This window comes from Phyllostomus discolor, chromosome 8 (assembly GCF_004126475.2).
Source record: "Phyllostomus discolor isolate MPI-MPIP mPhyDis1 chromosome 8, mPhyDis1.pri.v3, whole genome shotgun sequence".
NCBI classification, from domain to species: Eukaryota; Metazoa; Chordata; class Mammalia; order Chiroptera; family Phyllostomidae; genus Phyllostomus; species Phyllostomus discolor.
This window is the reverse complement of record NC_040910.2, coordinates 13,715,477-13,734,454: the sequence shown is the minus strand read 5'-3', so window position 1 is coordinate 13,734,454 and position 18,978 is coordinate 13,715,477. Positions and strand designations below refer to the sequence as shown.

General features: G+C 47.9%; 1 protein-coding gene across 4 annotated transcripts in view; it reads right to left on the bottom strand.

Moving 5' to 3' along the window:
• GAB1 (GRB2 associated binding protein 1) overlaps nt 1-13,623 on the bottom strand; it is a 114,901-nt gene extending 101,278 nt beyond the window's left edge. The window contains exons 1-2 of one of the 4 annotated variants that reach the window (XM_036031842.1): nt 13,141-13,623; nt 12,583-12,840 (exon numbers count right to left, since the gene is read on the bottom strand). In XM_036031842.1, coding sequence (XP_035887735.1) covers nt 12,583-12,654 — 72 coding nt within the window. In that variant the 5' untranslated portion in view covers nt 12,655-12,840; nt 13,141-13,623. The remainder of the gene's footprint in view (nt 1-12,582; nt 12,841-13,140) is intronic. The other 3 variants (XM_036031844.1, XM_036031843.1, XM_028520527.2) reach the window with 3 other exon arrangements.
• Between the last annotated feature and the right edge of the window lie 5,355 nt (nt 13,624-18,978).

Sequence of the window (18,978 nt, the reverse complement as noted above, 5' to 3'; positions counted from 1 at the left end):
CACCCTGCTCCGTGGCTACTGCCAATTACAGCAGCCAGACCTGCAAGGGGAGTGATTACATGTAATTTATAAAAAGTAAACAAGCTGGGCGGCTTGCAACAATGAATGGCGATACTCAAGCCAAGAGGTAATAAAAAGCATGAATACATGACTCAGCATCCCCCTCCCCACCCAGACAACAAATGGTTGTACTCTAGTTAGAATTAGCAAGAGCAAAAGGAGTATTTCGGTAATGACTTAAATGACAGCAGGCAGCTTGAGAGAGATCCTGCCAATCCCATAACCTCATGGGAGAGGGTCACACACAGCACCAGCCTCTGGTATTCGAAAGCTCAGTCACCCCGATGACTGCTTTTCTCAACCTCACCGAAGTCGGGAGAGGAAATGTTTGGTTCCAGAGTGAGGACACAGTCCTGCACCTGGATGAGGGCTTCCCATGGAATGGGGGGAGAAATAAACTGTTTACATAACACGATGTAGTAGCCAAGCTGCGGGAAGGATCCCTCTAGGAGAACGCCAACCTCAGCACCACTGACACTTGGCCCTGCTGACTCTTTGTTTGGGGGCTGCCCTGTGCCTGGCGGCATGTTTGGCAGCATCCCTGACCCCTCCCCGCCAACGGCCAGGAGCACCCCTAGTTGTGACACCTGAAAATGTCTCCGTGTGACACCGCCACATGTCCCCAGTGGGGGGCAAGACCACCCCTCACTCCCATGAAAAACTACAGACACATCACAGGCAGATGTTCGTGTTAGTGAAACAGCTCACAGAATTTATTTCTGACATCACAGAAAATCTCATGCCTTTTGCTCTTAAAATATATAAATGTATGTGTGTGCATATATATATATGTGTGTGTGTGTGTGTGTGTGTGCGCAATACTTTTTATCACCCTGTTTTCCATACATTTCTCCATTGCCAGGGACTAAAATGCAGTCTCAGTATCGTTTTAGTAAGCTACCCAAGCCACTACAGAAGTGCCACATAACAGAACAAATAACTAAGTGGGCTCCTCACCCTTCCTGGTCACAATCCATCAGTTGAATCTCCCAAGTATTTGTGTCCATTTAACAGACCAAAGTATCCGCTGGGTACAGGCGGCACTGTGCTAAGGACCAGAGGCTTGCAGGTGTCCACGTAAAGTGTTTTAATCTTAATTTCTCTTAAAATCAGAATTAAGAAATGAATACAGTCAGTCCCCAATGTACGATGGTTTGACTTAGAATTTTTCAACTTTACGATGGTGCAAAAGCTACCTGCCTTCAGTAGAAACCGCACTTCGATTTGTGAATTTTGATCTTTTCCCGAGCTAGCGATAACCAGGACACGACTCCCTCGGGATGCTGAACAGCAGCGGCAAGCGTGGGAGCCAGCCAGCCAGGGGAGCCAGCCAGCCAGCCAGGCGGGCCACAGGCGCAACAGCGCCCACTCTGCGGGGGCCTGGGCGGCCAGTGATTTTGGATACTGTGCTCTGAGCATGTCTCAGGTAGGCGAGGCCAACCTCTGCTGTTCGCTAGGGTAGATGGACAAAATGCATCTCCAACAGATGATTACTTTCAACCTATGGGTTTGTCGGCACATGACACCCTCCTAAGTGGAGGAACATCTGTATCATAATAATAAATATATAATAAGGAGGTCAGCTTGGAATATATTCATCATCATACTGATGCGGTTGCAAAATATAATTTTTATTATTTTTTCACTGGGGAGGGTGGCCCACAAAGGCAGAAGTCCCTGAAGCTCACAAGGGTCCCAGTGTGGCCCTGGAGAATGAACAGAAGTCAGCAGAGAAGGGAGAGAGCCAGGAATTCCTGGAGGAGGGGCAAGCACAGGCAAAGGCCAGAGAGAGAGGTCACAGGGCCCTCTTGGGACATCAAATCCAGGAAAGCCGATGGGGATGGGGAAAGCAGGAGTGAGAAGGCGGCCACCAGTGCCCCGGGTCACAAAGAGCCTTGAAGCGAGAGGAGGACTAGGCACTCCCAGGAGCAAAGGAGCCCGGCCCAGCAGCTTCTGCCGGAGGCGCGGTGTTATCAGATCCCTGCGCAGAAAGGTCCTGCTAGCGGCCGTGATAAGGACAGTTTGGAGAGGGGACAAGAATGGAAGCAGGAAGACAACCGGCTCTTGCGACAATCCAGAAGAAAGGCAAAAACAGCTTAGGCGACGGAGGAGAGTCCGATGAGGGAAGAGACATTTGGGAGGTAACAACAACAGGATTTGGTCACTGAGTGCCGAGAATGAGGGAGGGGCAGCAAGGAAAATCTGCTGGCCTAAGCCACCAGCCCAGGGACGGCGGTGGACGGAGGGAGAGGGAACAGTGCGAGGACAGGGTGTCCGGACAGGCCGGAAAGAGCTGCGGCGGGGTGCTGCCTCACAGTCGCTGCAGGCTACGAAGCAGACCCACAGACCTGGAGCGGCGAATGGGTGGAGACAGACTCTTCAGATCCTCAGCCTGCATGTGAGTCGGAGGCATTTAAGACCCCCAGGTGGGCTGTAAAGGTCAGAAGACGTGCCAGGTCTCAGTAACATCTGCATGTGAGTTTGTAAGGATTCTGCGGAAACCGAGTGCCCAGAGCTTTTACAAACTTCCAAAGGAGTTCAGGAACTCGCTGCAGACGAAGAACCACCAGCAGGGACAGAGGGGAGAAGAGAGCAGTCAGGGCAGGGCGTCCGCCAGCACCCCAGGAACTCCGGTGCTTGAGGAAACCAGAGCCCGGTATCAGCAAGGCACAGAAAAGGACGTATGTTGAGAAAAGGGGTTGGTCATTTCTTTCCATCAGGAGTCCCAAGAAAAACAAGAACCAAAACCTTCAAATCTAGTTCTGCTCGATCTGGCAACCAGGAGGTCACCAGGGACCATGGCGGGAGCCGTTGGGACAAGAGTGGAGGACAAGGACCTGGTCCATACCCCCCTGAGAAATGAGTGGCGGGTGAGGAGGAAGGGACCGCCAAGGGCACAAAACCCACTTAGGAGTCCGGTGAAATCTCCTGCCACCTTCATCATCCTTCCGAGAGTCCCTGAGTTCACCTCGCTCTGCTAACTTCTCCCAGCGCTCTGCCTCCCCCTCCACTGATCATGACACCATTCGCAGCGCTGAGCGCACCCCACGTCCCACGTCCCTCGAGTGATGCGAGCTCCTGGAGGCGGAGACAGTGCTCTCTGGGTCCTCGTCTTCTGCATCCCTCATGACGGACACTGCCTCAGCGGCCAGAGGCCCTGACCCGGGAAGTGAGACCTGTGGCTCCGCCAGGGCAGCTGGCTCCTTCGTGTGACCTTGGACCCGCCGACGCCTCTCCCAGAGGCTGGTGTTCACTCCCCATAAAACAAGAAGGTTGGACTTTTGACTAGGGGAGGAGGAGATACGTGTAACTGGAAAAAAGTATTGATATAGCTATTGTTCTGGTGATACGAATCACAGAAAGTGAAGCCGGAATACGGGTCAGAGGACATCCAAACAATACCTTGGAGAGAAATGGGTTCGAAAAGATTGAGAGACGCTAGACTTGACAATGTATACTTTTAGGCTTAAAGTTCTACCATTATCTGGTCATGTCGTTCAGGAGACTGTGCGAGGTGCCCCGCTGCACCTTTCAGACACAGAGAACAAAGGCCACCTTTGTCCTCTGGAAATTAAAGTCCTACAACAAACACCCAAGGGTGATAAATGAAGCCCTCATTTTCTCTGTAAACAAATCATGTGTCGACACCTTCTACTTTGTATGCTGTGGGTCATTATAAAAACTGTTTAGAAAAATATATTTAAAAATGTATTAGGCTTGCTTTTCCTATTTTGACTATTTGCTTAAACGAAGAGAGGAAATAAAAGAATACTATTCACCAGCAGCAATTTAAGTTTGTGCCTCTTTCTTTGGAGATACATGACCTGTATGTCCAGTGAAGGTTACTCAGAAAGTTGTTGATTCTATGTAACAGCATCACTAGGAAAAAATTACCTTCCCAAATATTTCGCATTCTTACTGTACTAGTTCAGTAATTCCTTTTCCCTTTCTCAGCACTGCAAGCATTTAAACCTGGAACTGTCTGGAAGAGCTTGTAAAATCCAATACTCCTGCACCACTTTGGGGTCAATTATAACTTCGCCAGAGGGAAGGGGCTTCAAGTAACACCTCCCTAAGTGAAATGAGGGGATGGCGCCTCGTCAAGCTCTGTGTTAACACCACTGGAATTCAAAACACCAGAGGTGGCCTTTTACCAGGCGTTTCTCTTTCCCAGAGTCAAAGATTAAAGCGCTTCTTTCCTGCCAATCAAGTGGGTCATCCCTCCAACCAGAAGCACTTTCATCTCGGCTACCGTGAGACTCTGGCCGAGACGCTGATGGGAATGCGTGATGGACTGGCGCTGGGAACGCGCGCCAGGCGGGCACTTCATTCTTTAATCAGGTAGTCATCTGGGGAGGGGCTCTGCTCCGCAGAAAGTGGCCCGACCGCATTTCCCAGCGCGGCAGTAACTGAAAACATTTCAGGAGAGAAAAACAATCTGCATGCCGGTGGGCCATTACTACTCCTGGTCTCGATGACCCCATCACAGCAAAGGTGAAAGAATGCGTGTGTCCCGGTTCTGACACACATGCTTCGTGCTGTTTGTGGCCAGGCTTCTCTGCCACGGAGGAAGAAGCGGAAATGAAGAGGAAAAGAGGAAGAGGGTAGGGATTCACGGAGCAAAGAATGCTTTTCCCTTTCTGCCACTTAAACCAGTTAGCAAATAGAATTTTAGAGCAACTGGCTCACTGACATATTAAATAATAAAAAAGGGCGACAGAAATAGATTGCGTTGTCTGCCTTCTCCTGATGCTGGTGTCTTACCTTTGCACTTCACAGAAGTGAATCTCTCAACTAAAATTACACTCACCTGCTTACTTTGTGTGATAGCTAAGTAACAAGGACAACTATGCAATGCAGCCAAGCGGTGTGAAAGTTACAAAGGCTTGATGTTAATTGACACGCCCCCCCTTGGAGACCAGATGATCTTCCTGTCACTTTTCCAATGTGAATTGGATGTTCTTAAAGAAGAGTGTATAATACTGTTTCCAAAAAAAATGTAGACTACGTGAGTCAAAACAAAGGAAAATAAATAAAAAAGGGAAAAGAAAAACAATGAATAGGATAGTTAAAGCAAAGTTTAGTATTTTTCTTCCTTCAAAAAAAAAAGACCTAAGATTTTTTACATTTAGAAGAAATGTTTGGACTCTTGGTATATTGTTTTTAATTCACGGAACAATGTAGCCACATTTTTTTTCCTTTTGGGACATTGTTTTTTTTTAATACATAGGGAATTACCTAGGCCAAGTATGAATTCAAAGTAAAAAGCAGGCCCTCAAAACAAAACAGCACCATAAGAAAAACTCGTGACAAATTTGGCATTCTTTCCAGCATGTAAAAATAAAGGAAAACTCAGTTCAGAAATATGATAAAAATGTCTGAAACGCACACGAAGAACAATTAAATGGCAGAAAAAAAGTTAAGATAACTCACATTTCCTCTTCTAGAAGCTCTTTTCGTTGCAACTTACATCTTCATGTGCAGTTTGCATGTAGTAGCTCTGCTAAAAACAACCACATGGAAAATTTCTGCCCCAGATAACACTGCAGGACGGGGCTTGGCAGCTACAAGTTGTAATCAGAATTTTTCAAGAGCTAATGTAACAGCGATAACGACCTAGCAGGCATTTAAGTGCACAGTCCCGACTGTTTCTTATAAAGCAGGCTGTGGTCTCCTTGACATGCGTTCAGCAATGAGAATCTGTCTCTTCAGTTAGGGAGGATTTTGACCCTATGAATAAAAGAATCACTTAAAGTATGAAAGTGTCCTTTTTTTTTTTTCAGTTAAGGCATTCCTGAATTATTTAAGGACCTCACACACACAAGCATGGACTGGTCAAAAACTTCCAGTCCCCAACATGACTTTTCCCAGTGATTCCACAGGCCTGAATTCATCTACAATTCATGAAGTCTCCCCCAGCTATGGAACTGGCAACTGAAGAGACTACTTATTTCACTGGGTGCAGAAATCCACAGCACAATCGAGCCACTTTCCCCCAGGAGCAACCTAAAGAAGAAAAGAATGCTAATTTTATTCGCGCCTGTAGCCCAAAAGCAAAGAAACAAAGGGACCTGGGACTTGATAAGTTTCCTCCGGTTAATGGACAGACTGAGATAAAAGGAGTCACGGAAACGTGACTTCAATCCAAGTTCAAATGGCAAACTCGGACAGCGCTCTGACTTTGTGGAAATTAGCCACCGTGTTAATGCGAGGAATGTGAAACGAGAGAAACCCCTCCATCAACACTCAGACGGGGGGTTTAGTGTGATCCAATGGGGTTATTCTCTTGCCTCCAACACGAGCTGGCACTCCCACAGCTGGGCTAAAATGGCTTCCAAAGTCCAAAATAAGAGGCTAGCCCAAGGCGGTGCTGGCCCTCCTGCTGGAGCTCAGAAGCAGACGAATCAAAGGCTCTTTTATTCTCCCTCCCACCAGAACATGCTCCCGCTCTGTTGTAAACTAAACGCTTGCCAGAATGAATTATTTAGCTCAAAACAGACATAAAGAAATCTTAAGGAACACATGTCCCCTGGAATTTTAATGAGTTCAGGTGACCCAACAAGTTGCTTTGTCTGTTGCTAGTCTGATACATGAAATTCACTGGCGGTCAGGTTCCCACCAGGAACATCAGAGCCGGGGCAGAAACAGACCCGCCTGGAACCAGACGGAAGGCTGCGTCCAACGTCCACGTACAAACCTCAGGTGTTCCGAAACTATCCTTTTCACGACGGTGTCTAATCTCAAATTCTTTGCTCCTCCTTGAAGATCGGGCTTCCCTTAGGATTTTGCTCTTTCTGCCAGCAGTACCTCAGTTCTTGCAAGAACTGAACCTGAAATTCAATGCTGACATTTCCCTGGCGGCCTCCTCCCCCTCCCCTCTCAATCTGAACTCTTGAGCAATTATTTGTATCGTTTCATTTGGCGACTAATCACATACGGCTTTATTAACTCGTCCTATAAAACGACTGAAATGTACGTGCATTAATGACCGCCTGCCCTCACAGATAGATGAGAAACTCCTGAAGGGCAGGGCGGGGGCTTTTGCCTGCATTGTGTTCTGCACAGGGCATGTTACAGAAGCTCCAGAAATACCTGTTCGCTTATTCGTTCAGTCAAGAGCTCTGGCGAGCTTCTCCTCGGAGCCAGGCCCTGCCCTGGGTGCTCAAGACACAGCACCCAGCACAGAAACTCGGCTGCCCTGTGCATTTCTATTAAGCAAAACACCCAGGGTCCCCAAAGAACTCAGCTTGAGCAGTTCCTAAATACAGTCACCCAACTATTTTAAGTGAACCATCAAGTGAGTTTCTGGTTTCCCAGAAAAGAGGACTGTTTAAGAAGCTCCACATCTGCCTCTACCTCCCGAGGAAGGGTCTGACAAAAGAACAGGATACCTGCAAGAGTTTAGACTGTACATCCACTGCTCACCCCGGTTTCCAGGTAAGAAAAGAGGCGGAGATCAGTCAAAAGGTGACGTGGAGAGTGGCCAAGTCAAGTCAAATCCTGGGTCTGGATGCTCCATCCGGGCTTCCTTACACGTTAGCACAGTTTACCCCAAACCTTTCAAAAATAAAGTCCTACACAGTCTACCTCCCTTCTCCAGTGTTAGTCCCTGTGAGAAAATCAGAGGGCCAGCACACATAATGTTTTCAATTTACAAATTACCAAGAACTCGTCTACATTTAAAAAAAGATTTTATTCATTTTATTTTTAGAGAGAGGGGAAGGGAGGGAGAAAGAGAGGGAGAGAAACACTGATGTGGGAGAGAGAAACACTGATCAGCTGCCTCTCGCACATGCACCGTGACCAGGGACCTGGCCTGCAACCCAGGTGTGTGCTCTGACCAGGAATCGAACCAACAATGCCCAACCGAGCCACACTGGCCAGGCCTTATCTACACTTCTCATGTTGACTTCAAGATATGGAGTTTTACTTAGCTTTAAAAAGTGCTTTGTCGTTATAATCCATATTTTTAAAGCAGACTTATGATGACAAAACGCACTGGGAAAACTAATGCCCCTGTCAACCAGATTACCCAAGTGTAGTTCTCAAAGAGGATCATTTTAAAACAACTTTTTTGATCAGTAGAACTCAAAACTACCCTGCAAACTATATACACTTTCCCAATGGTCGGTACTCCTGACTCCCAGAAGACAACTAGCAGATTGAGGAATGCAGCAAGTTTCACGCGGAGAGTTCTGTGCTCATCATTAAACCCAGGCACAAGGAAAGAATTAGCTATCGCTAACTGTCATAAAGGCTTCATGTAATTGGTAGTTGATGGTCTTTGTTAACAGAAACAATGTTCCTGCCACACTGGAAAACATAAAAAGAAAACATTTGGAATTGGAGTGAAATATTTACTAGCATGAGGATTGCAAGAAAAAAAAAATGTCTTCAACAAAATAATGTTGCTTCTTTAGTCACTGTAAGAGAAAGCTTCAGAGCCCATTGATTGCTTCTGGTAATTGCCAAAAGGGGCAGGAAGAGCTTCCAGACCCCACGATCCTCTGGTTGCGGTGACACAATGGAGCGGAGACTTGATGCGGAGCACAACCCATCCCAGGCTGTCCTTGACCCAAGGAGACGCTGCTGCTCTGGCTGCCCATGACCCTCCATCCATGTGAAATGTCAGGTGCCCACCCAGAGAAGCTATTTCTGTTTCTAGGCCCATTTCCAGCACCGGGGGTGTGCACTGGGAGTCCAGACAAGAGCCATTCTCTTAACTGACAGCTGAAGAGCGGGCCCCAAGCTGGGTGCGGATTACACACCCGCCAACCGGCTGAGTTCTTGCTCCCAGGCTGGCTGGCAGCTCACAGGCCACCTTGCCGTGGCCTCAGAAGCAGGTTCTCCTGCTGAGACTGCACACCTGCCCGACGCTGACAGCAGGGCCGTGGAGGAACCCAAACTTGGTGGCCAGGCTCGGGGCAGGCCAGAGTGCAGCCCCTCCTGCAGGGTTACGGAGACTGCCAGCTGGCCTGAATCACTCCTTTGTGACCAGCCTTACATTTTATCTCAGCTGAAATGGCACATCCCGATGAAAATGCCACAATTATTTCAAATGGCTGATATGTCTTTAAATAACTCTTGAAAAATCTGAGCGAGTCTGCGGAGTGGGTGCCACCTAGGCTTACTGGTTTTCTGCATCCCTCAGAGGTGGTGACCTGAGTATGATTCCATCGGGTCCTTAAAAAAGGCGGCTGTTTAATGCATAACGCAGGACCGAAACAATGCAGGAGCAGCACAACGGAGAGAAAGCAGGTACGCTTTCACTCCACTTTGAATAGACTTTAAAAATTCCACGGAGAATGAGAACACCTACAAGACCCTTTTGCAAACACAGATAGAACAACCTACAAAGAGACAAAAAGGCTAGGAAATCCACCGAGGACTCCTAGCTTCTTTCTCTCACTTTCTCTCATTCCATGTTCACTCGGCTTAGAAAATTCCAGAAAAGCTGCCCCATCAGATGAACACCCCAGCACGCACACACGATGCTGCTTCAGCGGACCGTCGACCGTGAGCACAAAATGGAGCTGTGACTGGAATGCGCTGGGTAAGATGACTTTTAAAGATAAACGGAAACAGTTTTTTGTCCCTTAAAAGCCCTTGGATCATCTTAATCAACCTTGGGACAACTATCTAGATACGGTAAACAGTGAGACAACTGCCAAACTCCCAGGGGCCAAGTGTTTCCCAACAGAATCAACGCTCAAACTTCTAAAATCTCATCTAACAATCACAGCACCACGCACCCAGGTATCTTTTCACAGCAAATCCGTTGGTTAGGAACCATTACCAAGCAACAGTTTGCCAGTTTGGTGGCCAACGAAGTGTCCTTCTAGCCAGAAAATAAAGATTTTACGCGAATAGAAAACAAGCATAAAAATGCATGAATACGTGCCTATAGCTCTTGAGGGCCAAAGATGCTTTAACAAAAGCGATCTGATCTGGATACCAAAGCCAAAAGATCAATAATCTGGGAATTTCAAATCTCCTCAACTTGACAGACGAAACACACACAAGCTTCATTTTAACTTGTAACAACACCCCAGCCACCTTCTTGGACCCTCAATTCTGAGAGTGGCCCCGCCCACTGTCTCCCTGGGCCATTTCCGTGCACTTCGCCAGCGTGTGCAGAAAACACTAGTATTCCGTCAGGCGAGAAAAAAACTCGGCCTCCCTCCAGCTGCTGGCAGAGTCTTCCCCTGGTGGAAATACAATGTAAGGAGCCCACTATTTCTCTAAAACTGTCCCCACGGTTTCAGACTACACTGAGTTTGTTTCTCAAAACATCTATTTAAAAAAAACACAAAACAGAAAAAATATATAGCACTCAGCTTGGGCACACAATTGAAAATATCTTTGCATTGGGGGCTCACTGTGTCATAGACTTACCTCGTCTTCTCTTAGGCTTAGAAAGCCACCTGAAGGGTCTTATGTTTCTTTAGCAATGCCCGACTAGCCTGCTCCCCACCTCTCCCTTGCATTCCAGACTAATGCAGATGCTTAGAAAATTACGATCTGAAAGGAAATTTAGAGATGATCCAGTCTGAATCAACCTTCTATAGCCCAGTTGGGGAGTTCCTTGTTCAAGTTCTGCCTCTGCCACATTCTAGTTCTGTAGACTGTTTTCTTATCTATAGAACGGAGATAAAGTGGCCTTGTAAAAGTATTGGGATGAGCAAATGAAATAACTTTTTAAAAACCTGGCCTTTCCTTTTCTTTTCGGTCCTGTTAAGACGATGTGCTTGGCTGACTTTTTTCCTGGTTTATGTTATATTCAAGTGCAAGTCCAAGAGGCAGGGCTTTTTTTTTCTTTCCTACTGTATTTCCTGATCTCGTGGCGCCTACACACAGCATGGTTTGAGAGAGCCGTAGACCGACCCTGTGAAAGAACACATTAAACCTCTAGTATCACCACCAATTCCAACAAATGTGTTGTTCCTTAGTTCCTCCAAGAACCAAATCACTTAGGTCTAGGTCTTTCCCAAATGTGCCTCCTCAAAGCAAACACATCTCTTTATCTCTCTACTCCCTCTTCTTACGCACATGCATCCTTTTTTTTTTTTAAGACCTGGGGTGGGGGTGGGGTGAGGTGGGAGGGCAGGGCAACAGGGAACCTCTGCCTGTCCCAAATTTTTGGAGTAAAGTTACCATCTCTACAGGATATTAAGGCAAACTGGGATGCGTGCAGAGAAAGAAGTCAGAAGGATTCAACATCTCTGGAGAAGTTTCTTAGGTTTGGTGACATCCAGTCTCTAAATGAGAATTACCTGTCTATAAAAAAATCTGGCAGAAGGCAATAAACAAGAAACTCACTGATCAGTTGTCTGTGAAGCCAAGTGTTGCACTTCACGTCGTTTTGTGCAAGCAAACAGTGACTAGTTAAGATGAACTTGATTCTATTGTAACACTGGGTGTAGATATCCTTCAACAAGAAATAGGTTCCATTACAAGTGTTGGCCCCTTGGTAGTAAATTTATATTTAAGGGGGCATAAATTTTGCTTTTGAAATATATTTTACTAGAAAAAAATGTGCTCTGTATGCCAGGGCAAAAGTGTCATTTCTTTCCTTTGCAGCGGGGCAACGATCAAAGAACCAATGGGGGAGAAGTGGGGAAGATCCTGTACCCCTGGAGAGGGCACAGATTACCACCAAAGTAAGGTTGATTCTTTCAAGGAATATTTTTCCTAACAGCTTTTACACATAATCGGCATCTTGTACCAATTACACAAATACCGTTTAAGCAACTCTGGTGGCCTGGGAAAAGAGCACGGAAACCCTTACGGGCCTCAGCGGTCTCCTCCTGCGGGGGCCTGACAGCGTGTCCAAGGAGCCTAAACACCAGCCACCAGGCTCCCCACAGCGCCCTCCTCTCGCAGCAAACTGCCAAGGCTCTCGGCCCAAACTCCAATGTCGCTGGATTCAAAACCGCGAATTATGTGAACCCCTGCTAAGCAAACGGTAGGGCGCGTAATAACTTCTCATTCTTTCTCTTTCTGAGGACTCGAGATGCTTGTTTCTAACTCCAACTTCCCATATCCACAGCCCGCTTCCTGTGACCCACCTCGGGAGAAAGCAAGGGGTGTGCGGACCCAAGAGAGGGCTGGTGACTTCTACAAACCTCAGCAGTTTTCCTAGTGCAGGAAATTTAGTACACAGCAGCCCCGCAATGATTAGATACAAATATAAGGTAAGGAGAATGCTCTTCTCCCCACCCCTGCAAAAAGAAATCATAAAAACACATGCAGCAGACGTTTAGCTGGAAATATCGGGCCCTCTTCTGGGCCAATGAGGCCCGCAAAGCAGGCATCTGGAATCTAGAGGAAGAAAGTTACCTGGCGAAGTGGAGGCCAGGGCATGAGGATAAAGGCTCGGTCCCAAAAGAGCCGAGAGGAAAAAAGACGCGAAGGACCCAGCCCCGAGCGCGGCTAGCTGCAGCCGCTGGCGAGAGGGCAGGGCAGAGGTGCGGGAGCCGCGGCCCGTGTAGCCCCAGGAGCCTCGGCCGAAACTCTACTTACATAACGCTTCAACTTTTTCTCCGGGGGGGACTTGCGAAGCCATCCGGAGCAGACCACTTCGCCGCCACTCATGTTGCGCGCTTCTCTGGCTCCGCTGGGGCGGCGGAGGGGCAGGCGAGGGCGCTCCCGACTCAGCCGACGCCTGCCGGCTGTACAGCAGTGGGGACCTCGCTCTCCTGCCGGGCACCCCAGTCCGACGGGGTGGGCGGGGTGGGCTGGCCGCGCAGCGCACCCGGGCTTAGCAGCCGAGCCTCTGCCCTGCAGATCCGCAGACGTGAACACAAGTGAGCTGCTTCTCGAGGCACCTCGACACCTATAGGCAGGGGCCTCCTTTTAGTGCGCCCGCCTCCTCGCCGAGCGCCTAGTCCCGCCGGCCCCCAGCTGTGATCAGGCTCCACGGGACTCTGCCCCAGCACCTAGTCGGGGCCTCGGTCCGCTGCGCTCCGCCCCCTAGGGACAGGACCTCCCCTGAGCGTTTTCCGAAACAGACGCTAGGCTGTACACACACACACTCACACACATACACACTCACTCACTACTCACTCACACACACAATACCCAGCGCAGCGCCCACTCCGGCTCTCCCGCTCTCGGTTTCGGTGCTCCGGGAGCGATCCTATCCCTCTTCCTCCCTGGGGGAGGGTCAAGCCCGGGAAACCGGGAAGAAAGGGGAAGCCTCGAGGGTCCCGTGGGCAGGGGGCGCAAAGCACGTCCCAGGTTGGCAGCGAAGCGCGGGGCGTCGCTGGCAGGGGAGCAGGTCCCGCGGAAGGGTGGGTGCGCGCTCTTGGCCACCGAAGACGGTGGGGAGCTGCGGGGGAACGGCTGCTCAGCTCTGGGGAAGGATCCCACTGTCCCGCGCCCTCCCGCTCCTCCGGGGCCACCTCCCCCACCCGGGGCAAGCGGCAGGTTCGGAGCCGCCCGGGTGCCCGGCCTCGATCCTTCCCTCTCCCGGCCTCTCGGCTCCCTCTTCCTCTCCCTCTTCCTCCCTTTCCTCCTCCCCTTCCCACGTTTCGGCCGGCTCCGATTTCAGCTCCGACTTTCTCTGAAACTCCGCCCGGGCTCTTCCAGCCAAAACAACAAGGACTAGGGAGGAGGCGACGGGAGGAGGAGGGAGAGAGAGAGTGGGAGGGAGCAGGAGTCCTTGAGGCACCCTGGGATCTGTAGTTCGGGAAGCTGGAGCGGGGTCCTCCGCCGCCGGGGGCAGTGGCGGCCTGAGCCCCCAGCCGGCTCTTCGGCTCTCGGTAGGGGAAGGAGGCCGAGGCGAGGGCTTCGAGGCCCGGGCTTGGGCGCAGGGAGGCGTGAGGAACGTTCCAGTGTTCTGTTGGGTTTGCCATCTTGGTGCACCCGTGTTACTTGGAGTTTGTACTATGCACAAGATCTGAAATTTGGGGAGTTTTCTCTACTGGGCAGCCTGCAGAGTACTATGGCCCGGAGGGAGATCGCTTTCTCGAGACCGAGGGGCAGGGAACTGGAGGTCAGGGTGCGGGGAAGAGCGCCGTAGATACCAGCCTGAGGGGGCAGGCAGAAGGGGACCCACTCGGGCTCCCGTGGGCCGGTCCCCGGTGCAGCCCTGCCAGACTGGTGGGAACGCTTAGTGTTTTGTGGGGCCAAAGATTTGATTGAATCTATCTCTGGGATATTTGCAAGCCTCACACAACCTCTTTTTGTTCCATTTCTTCCACTTGACTGTTCCAAATCTACTCCTGGGATGTTGGACTAGAAAAGGGAAACGTACTGGTGTTCCGTGTGCCTCCTTGTGTGTGTTTTACAATCACGGTGCCTGTGTGTGTTTTACAATCACGGTGCCTGGTCCTGAGCGCAATATGACCCTGCAATAGAAATCCCTTTCCAAACTTATTTATGAAAAGCAGATTTTAGAAAGTAATGTAAACAGATAATCAGATAAACGTGCTAAAAATATTAGGAGATAAATGAGTATTTCTGGAAACAATAACCTCGGTCATGTTCTTATCAACACACATTCACATTAAGGAGTTCCTCCGAGTTTGAAAATACAATTTACAATTGTCACAGGAAATGAGGTGCCGGGGTTGACATACGAAGGTCCCCGCACGCATTGAGGTGGCATTCCAATGCTGGTGGCAGAGGATGACAGTGAACAACTATGAAGACTGCATAGCACAGATTGTAGGAAGTGTGCGTGGAGGGAAATAACCAGGGGAAAGAATAAGGGGGTGGGACTGGATCAGGTAGGGTGGGAGGGAAGTGTTCCTGGAGGAGGCATTTAGTCAGGTATTTGAGAGATGTCGGGAGGAAGAGACTCGTTTTGAGGAAGACGAAAAGGCAGAGCCACCTCTCTTCTCAGTCTGTCCTTGCCCATGCGTGGTGCTATCCTGACTCTAGAAAGACACTTCCCAAATTTCCAGCCCCAGCCTGGTTCCCTTGCCTGAGCAACCAACCCAGAAATCCAACAGCCATCTTTAGATGCCCCTTGGCTCCGCAAAATCTGCAGAACTGGAATCATGACCTCCCCTCCAGCTCTGGAGATCAGGGTCTGGAGACCAGAGAGCTGTGGAGATGGCCCCGGTCACGTCTCCCGTGGAACACCCATCAGCAGATGCGGGTGAGGGAACGACCCGACGACGGGGAAAGAACCAGTGGGAAGGATTGCAAGGAGGAATCACCAGAGAATCCCGCAGGGTGGAAATAGCTCGTGTTCTCCCAGCCACAGTGCAAAGCATCATACTTCACAAGGCGCTAGGAACTGCCCTGAAGGGCTTCATCTCAGCAGCGGTGCAAAATTAGCCCTGGTGGAAATGCTGCTGTGGTCCTCCCCAGGAACACTTAACAAACAGCGAGACCCCCAAAGGATCAAGCTGTTTTTGGGTAACTTAACTATTTCCCGAATAAGAGCTCAATATATGGATAGGAAAACAAAACTACCCAAAGCCCAACAAAATAAAACTTTCCATGTTTGACATTTGATCAGACATTTAAAAGAAGCAGGTAAGTATGACCCAAGATGAGGAGAAACATCAACGGAAGCCAACCCAGAAGTGACAAGAGATGATAAAGTTGGTTAACAAAAACAAAACAGCTGTTATAACTATATCCCGTGTTTAGGAAGCTGGAGGAGTGACTTAACACATTAAGGAGAAACATAGAAGGTATTACAAAGACCTAACTAAAACTTCTGGAGATGAAAAATGCAATGACTGACATGGAATACACCGCATGCAATTAACAACAAATCGGGGCAGGAGAAAAGATTAGTGAATTTGAACACAGCAATATGAACAGAGAGGGAACAAAACATTGAAACTAATGAATAGAGCATCAGTCAAATGTGACCACTTCTAGTGCCCCAATATTCATGTAACTGGAGTCTCCAAAGGAGGGGGGCACAGAGAAATATTTGAAGAGACAATGGCCAAAAATTACCGAAATTTGTTGCAACTGTAAAGCCATAGATTCAAGACATGTACACTTCAAATCTGTGTGCTTCGTTTCATGTCAATTATATCTCAATAAAATTGCTTTTTAAGAAAAACCAAAATAGTCCACTGAGTAGGAAAAAAAGGAGGCAAGGACTCAAACTTAGGCAAAGGTAATCTATGGAAGTTGGGAGGAGGGTTACCTTTGGGATGTGTGTGGTGGGGAGAGGGTGGATTACCTCTATTAGGGTGATAATGTTGATTTCTTGATGTGGGTGCTGGTGACATGGGCATTTACTTTTGGAAATTCATCCAGCTGAACACTTACAATCTGCATATTTTTGTTTTTGTTATGCTTCAATTGTTTTAAATGTATTTGTTATAAAACCAATTATATAGACATTTGTCATCATGGTATGGAATTTTGAAACCTGTTGGTTCTATTTCAGAATAAAGTCTCTCCCACTTTTACTCTGGCAGATGAACCCTCTTACTGTGCTTTTTTCAGGTGGTAAAAAAAGTTTTCTCTAAAGTTTCTCAGAAAGCTGTTTATTGTTTTTATAAGTGAGGGATGTACCTATTTTAGCTTCAAAGAAATCAGCAACCTCTTCTAGACAGGAAATTGCTAGGGAAATGAAATTAGATTGTTCGGAGTGTTAATGCAGTTAGATTCCAGGGGGGCGGTGCCTGGTGTGCTAGCCAATTTGCCCGTTCAGCTCCTGTGCTCCTTCCCTTCCCCAGCCCACCCGTGCGGATTCTTTTGTCCTACTTGCACTCGTTGGTGCCATTGTCTCCAGTGGCAGCTGATGATACCATTTGACATATGGGAAAACAATTGATTAGCTGTGCCAACCCAATCAGATTCACTCTTAAAGAATCTGGATTTGAGACAGAGACTCTGATTGGTTGGTGGTGGGCACTGGAGCTGGGAGGTCTTGCAGTTCTCCAGGAAGGAGACCTGAGTGTGTGCTGAGAGAAAGTGAGCCGAACACTCACAAAGTACCAGGACAGCAGAGACACCATCCTGGTTTCAGTCTCCGCAAGGGCCACCCTGCAGTTCCTGACCTTGGGATCCGTGAGATCCCATGCATTAAGTTAAATCTTCCCTTTTATTTAATGTGATCTGGGTGGTTCCTACTCCTCGCATCCAGATGACTCCTGTCTAAAAAAACTTGGCAAGTAAAAAAAAAAATCTGAGTAAGTAAAAACCTGGGTTATGGTGGAAGAAGGGAAGAATCTTGTCATGTAGAATCTTAGATTTGCAATGAAACTTTGAAGTTTCCAAACCAAACCTGTTTCTCATTTCAGAAATTCCTTCTATAAGCTAGCCACTCCATCTTTGGTTGGCCGTTTCAAGTCTTTTTTTCTCTCCTTCCCTCCTTTTCTACTTCTCTTCTTCCAACAAATATCTACTGACTATCCACTATTAGCCAGGCACTGTTCTAGGTGCTGAGGATTAAGCAAACAGCACAAAAATGTTAAAGACAAAATCCTGTGCTTTCATGGAGCTTATATTCAAGTAGGAGAAACAGATGATAAACAAGAGTATTAGTAATTTGTGTAGTATGTTAGAAGGCAACAAGCGCTTTGAGAAAAAGGGAGTGAGTAAGGTACGGAGCAAGCGTGGAGAGTAGCGGTGGTGATGCGGTGGGAAAATGCAGTGTGAAGCAGGCTGGGTCTCATTGAGAACATGCTATTGGCAGAGACTGAAGCAGGGGGTGGAGTCTAAAGAACGGAGGAATCAGAATGAGCGAGAGGGACGGCAGTAGAAGATGGTGGTGCAGGAAGCCTAACGGGGTCGGGGGGGGGGGGGGGGGGTGGCCAGGCTCTGTGGAGCCTTGCAGGCCAAGGCAAGGACTGTGACTCTACTCTCAGTGAGCTGGGGGAGCCATTACGAGGTTCTGAGCAGAGAGACACACTGTGATTACATGTGAACACAAATGGCTTCTGTTGTGAGAACAGATTATAGAAGGGAAAGAAAGCATATTTTCAGGGGCATTGTGATTATCCTTGAGGCATCCACTGCCACCGAGTCACAGTCTGTGTTCTTGTCACTTTCACCCACTATTGTAAACTCAGTCTGAAACATTTGAAAACTTAATTATTTCTGCTTTTAAAAAATGTCTTATCTAGCCCTGGCTGGCGTAGCTCAGTGGATTGAGTGCAGGCTGCGAACCAAAGTGTCGCAGGTTCAATTCCCAGTCCGGGCACATGCCTGGGTTGCAGGCCATGACCCCCAGCAACCGCACATTGATGTTTCTCTCTCTTTCTATCTCTCTTCCCTCTCTAAAAATAAATAAATAAAATCTTTAGAAAAAAACATTTAAAAAATATCTTATCTGATTATAAAACTAGCTATATATGTTCTGGTAGGATAACTGAAAAACACCAAAAAGTAAAAACTACCCATTATACTACCTTGAAAGACAACCACATTTTCAATTTTATATAGCATTCTAATCTTTTAATTGCACATACATTTACATATTTTAATCCCCCTCTCCAACAGTTCTTCAGCTATTTGAAGGCAGATATTTACATTTTCTCCACTAAGTATTTAATTTTTTAGGCCAGGGTTCTTATTTTGGGATCCATGGATATATTTCAACGTTTTAGGAACTTTTTTAGGAAGCATAAACAAAATTGTGTGTTTTTGTGTAAAGGGAAACAGGTTTCTTCAACTTTTCAACAGAGCCTGTGATATCAAAGAAAGTTAAGAAACTGATACAAACCATTTTGGGTATTTACCTGCTACAAGATCATTCATTAATCATTCCCATCACAATGAATAGGGTTGGGTTTCTAGCAGCCATATTTGTCTAAAGCGTTCCATACATGGGGCAGAGATGCAGAACAGGCTGGTCCCACAGCCACGTATGCTGGATAAAAATTCAGGAGAGATATCTCGGGATTGAGCAGTCCCAGCCCCACAGCAGGTCCCCCAGCCCAGGGTTCCAGTGCCAGGAAGATAAGTCCTTACAACTTTTGGCTGCAAAAACCA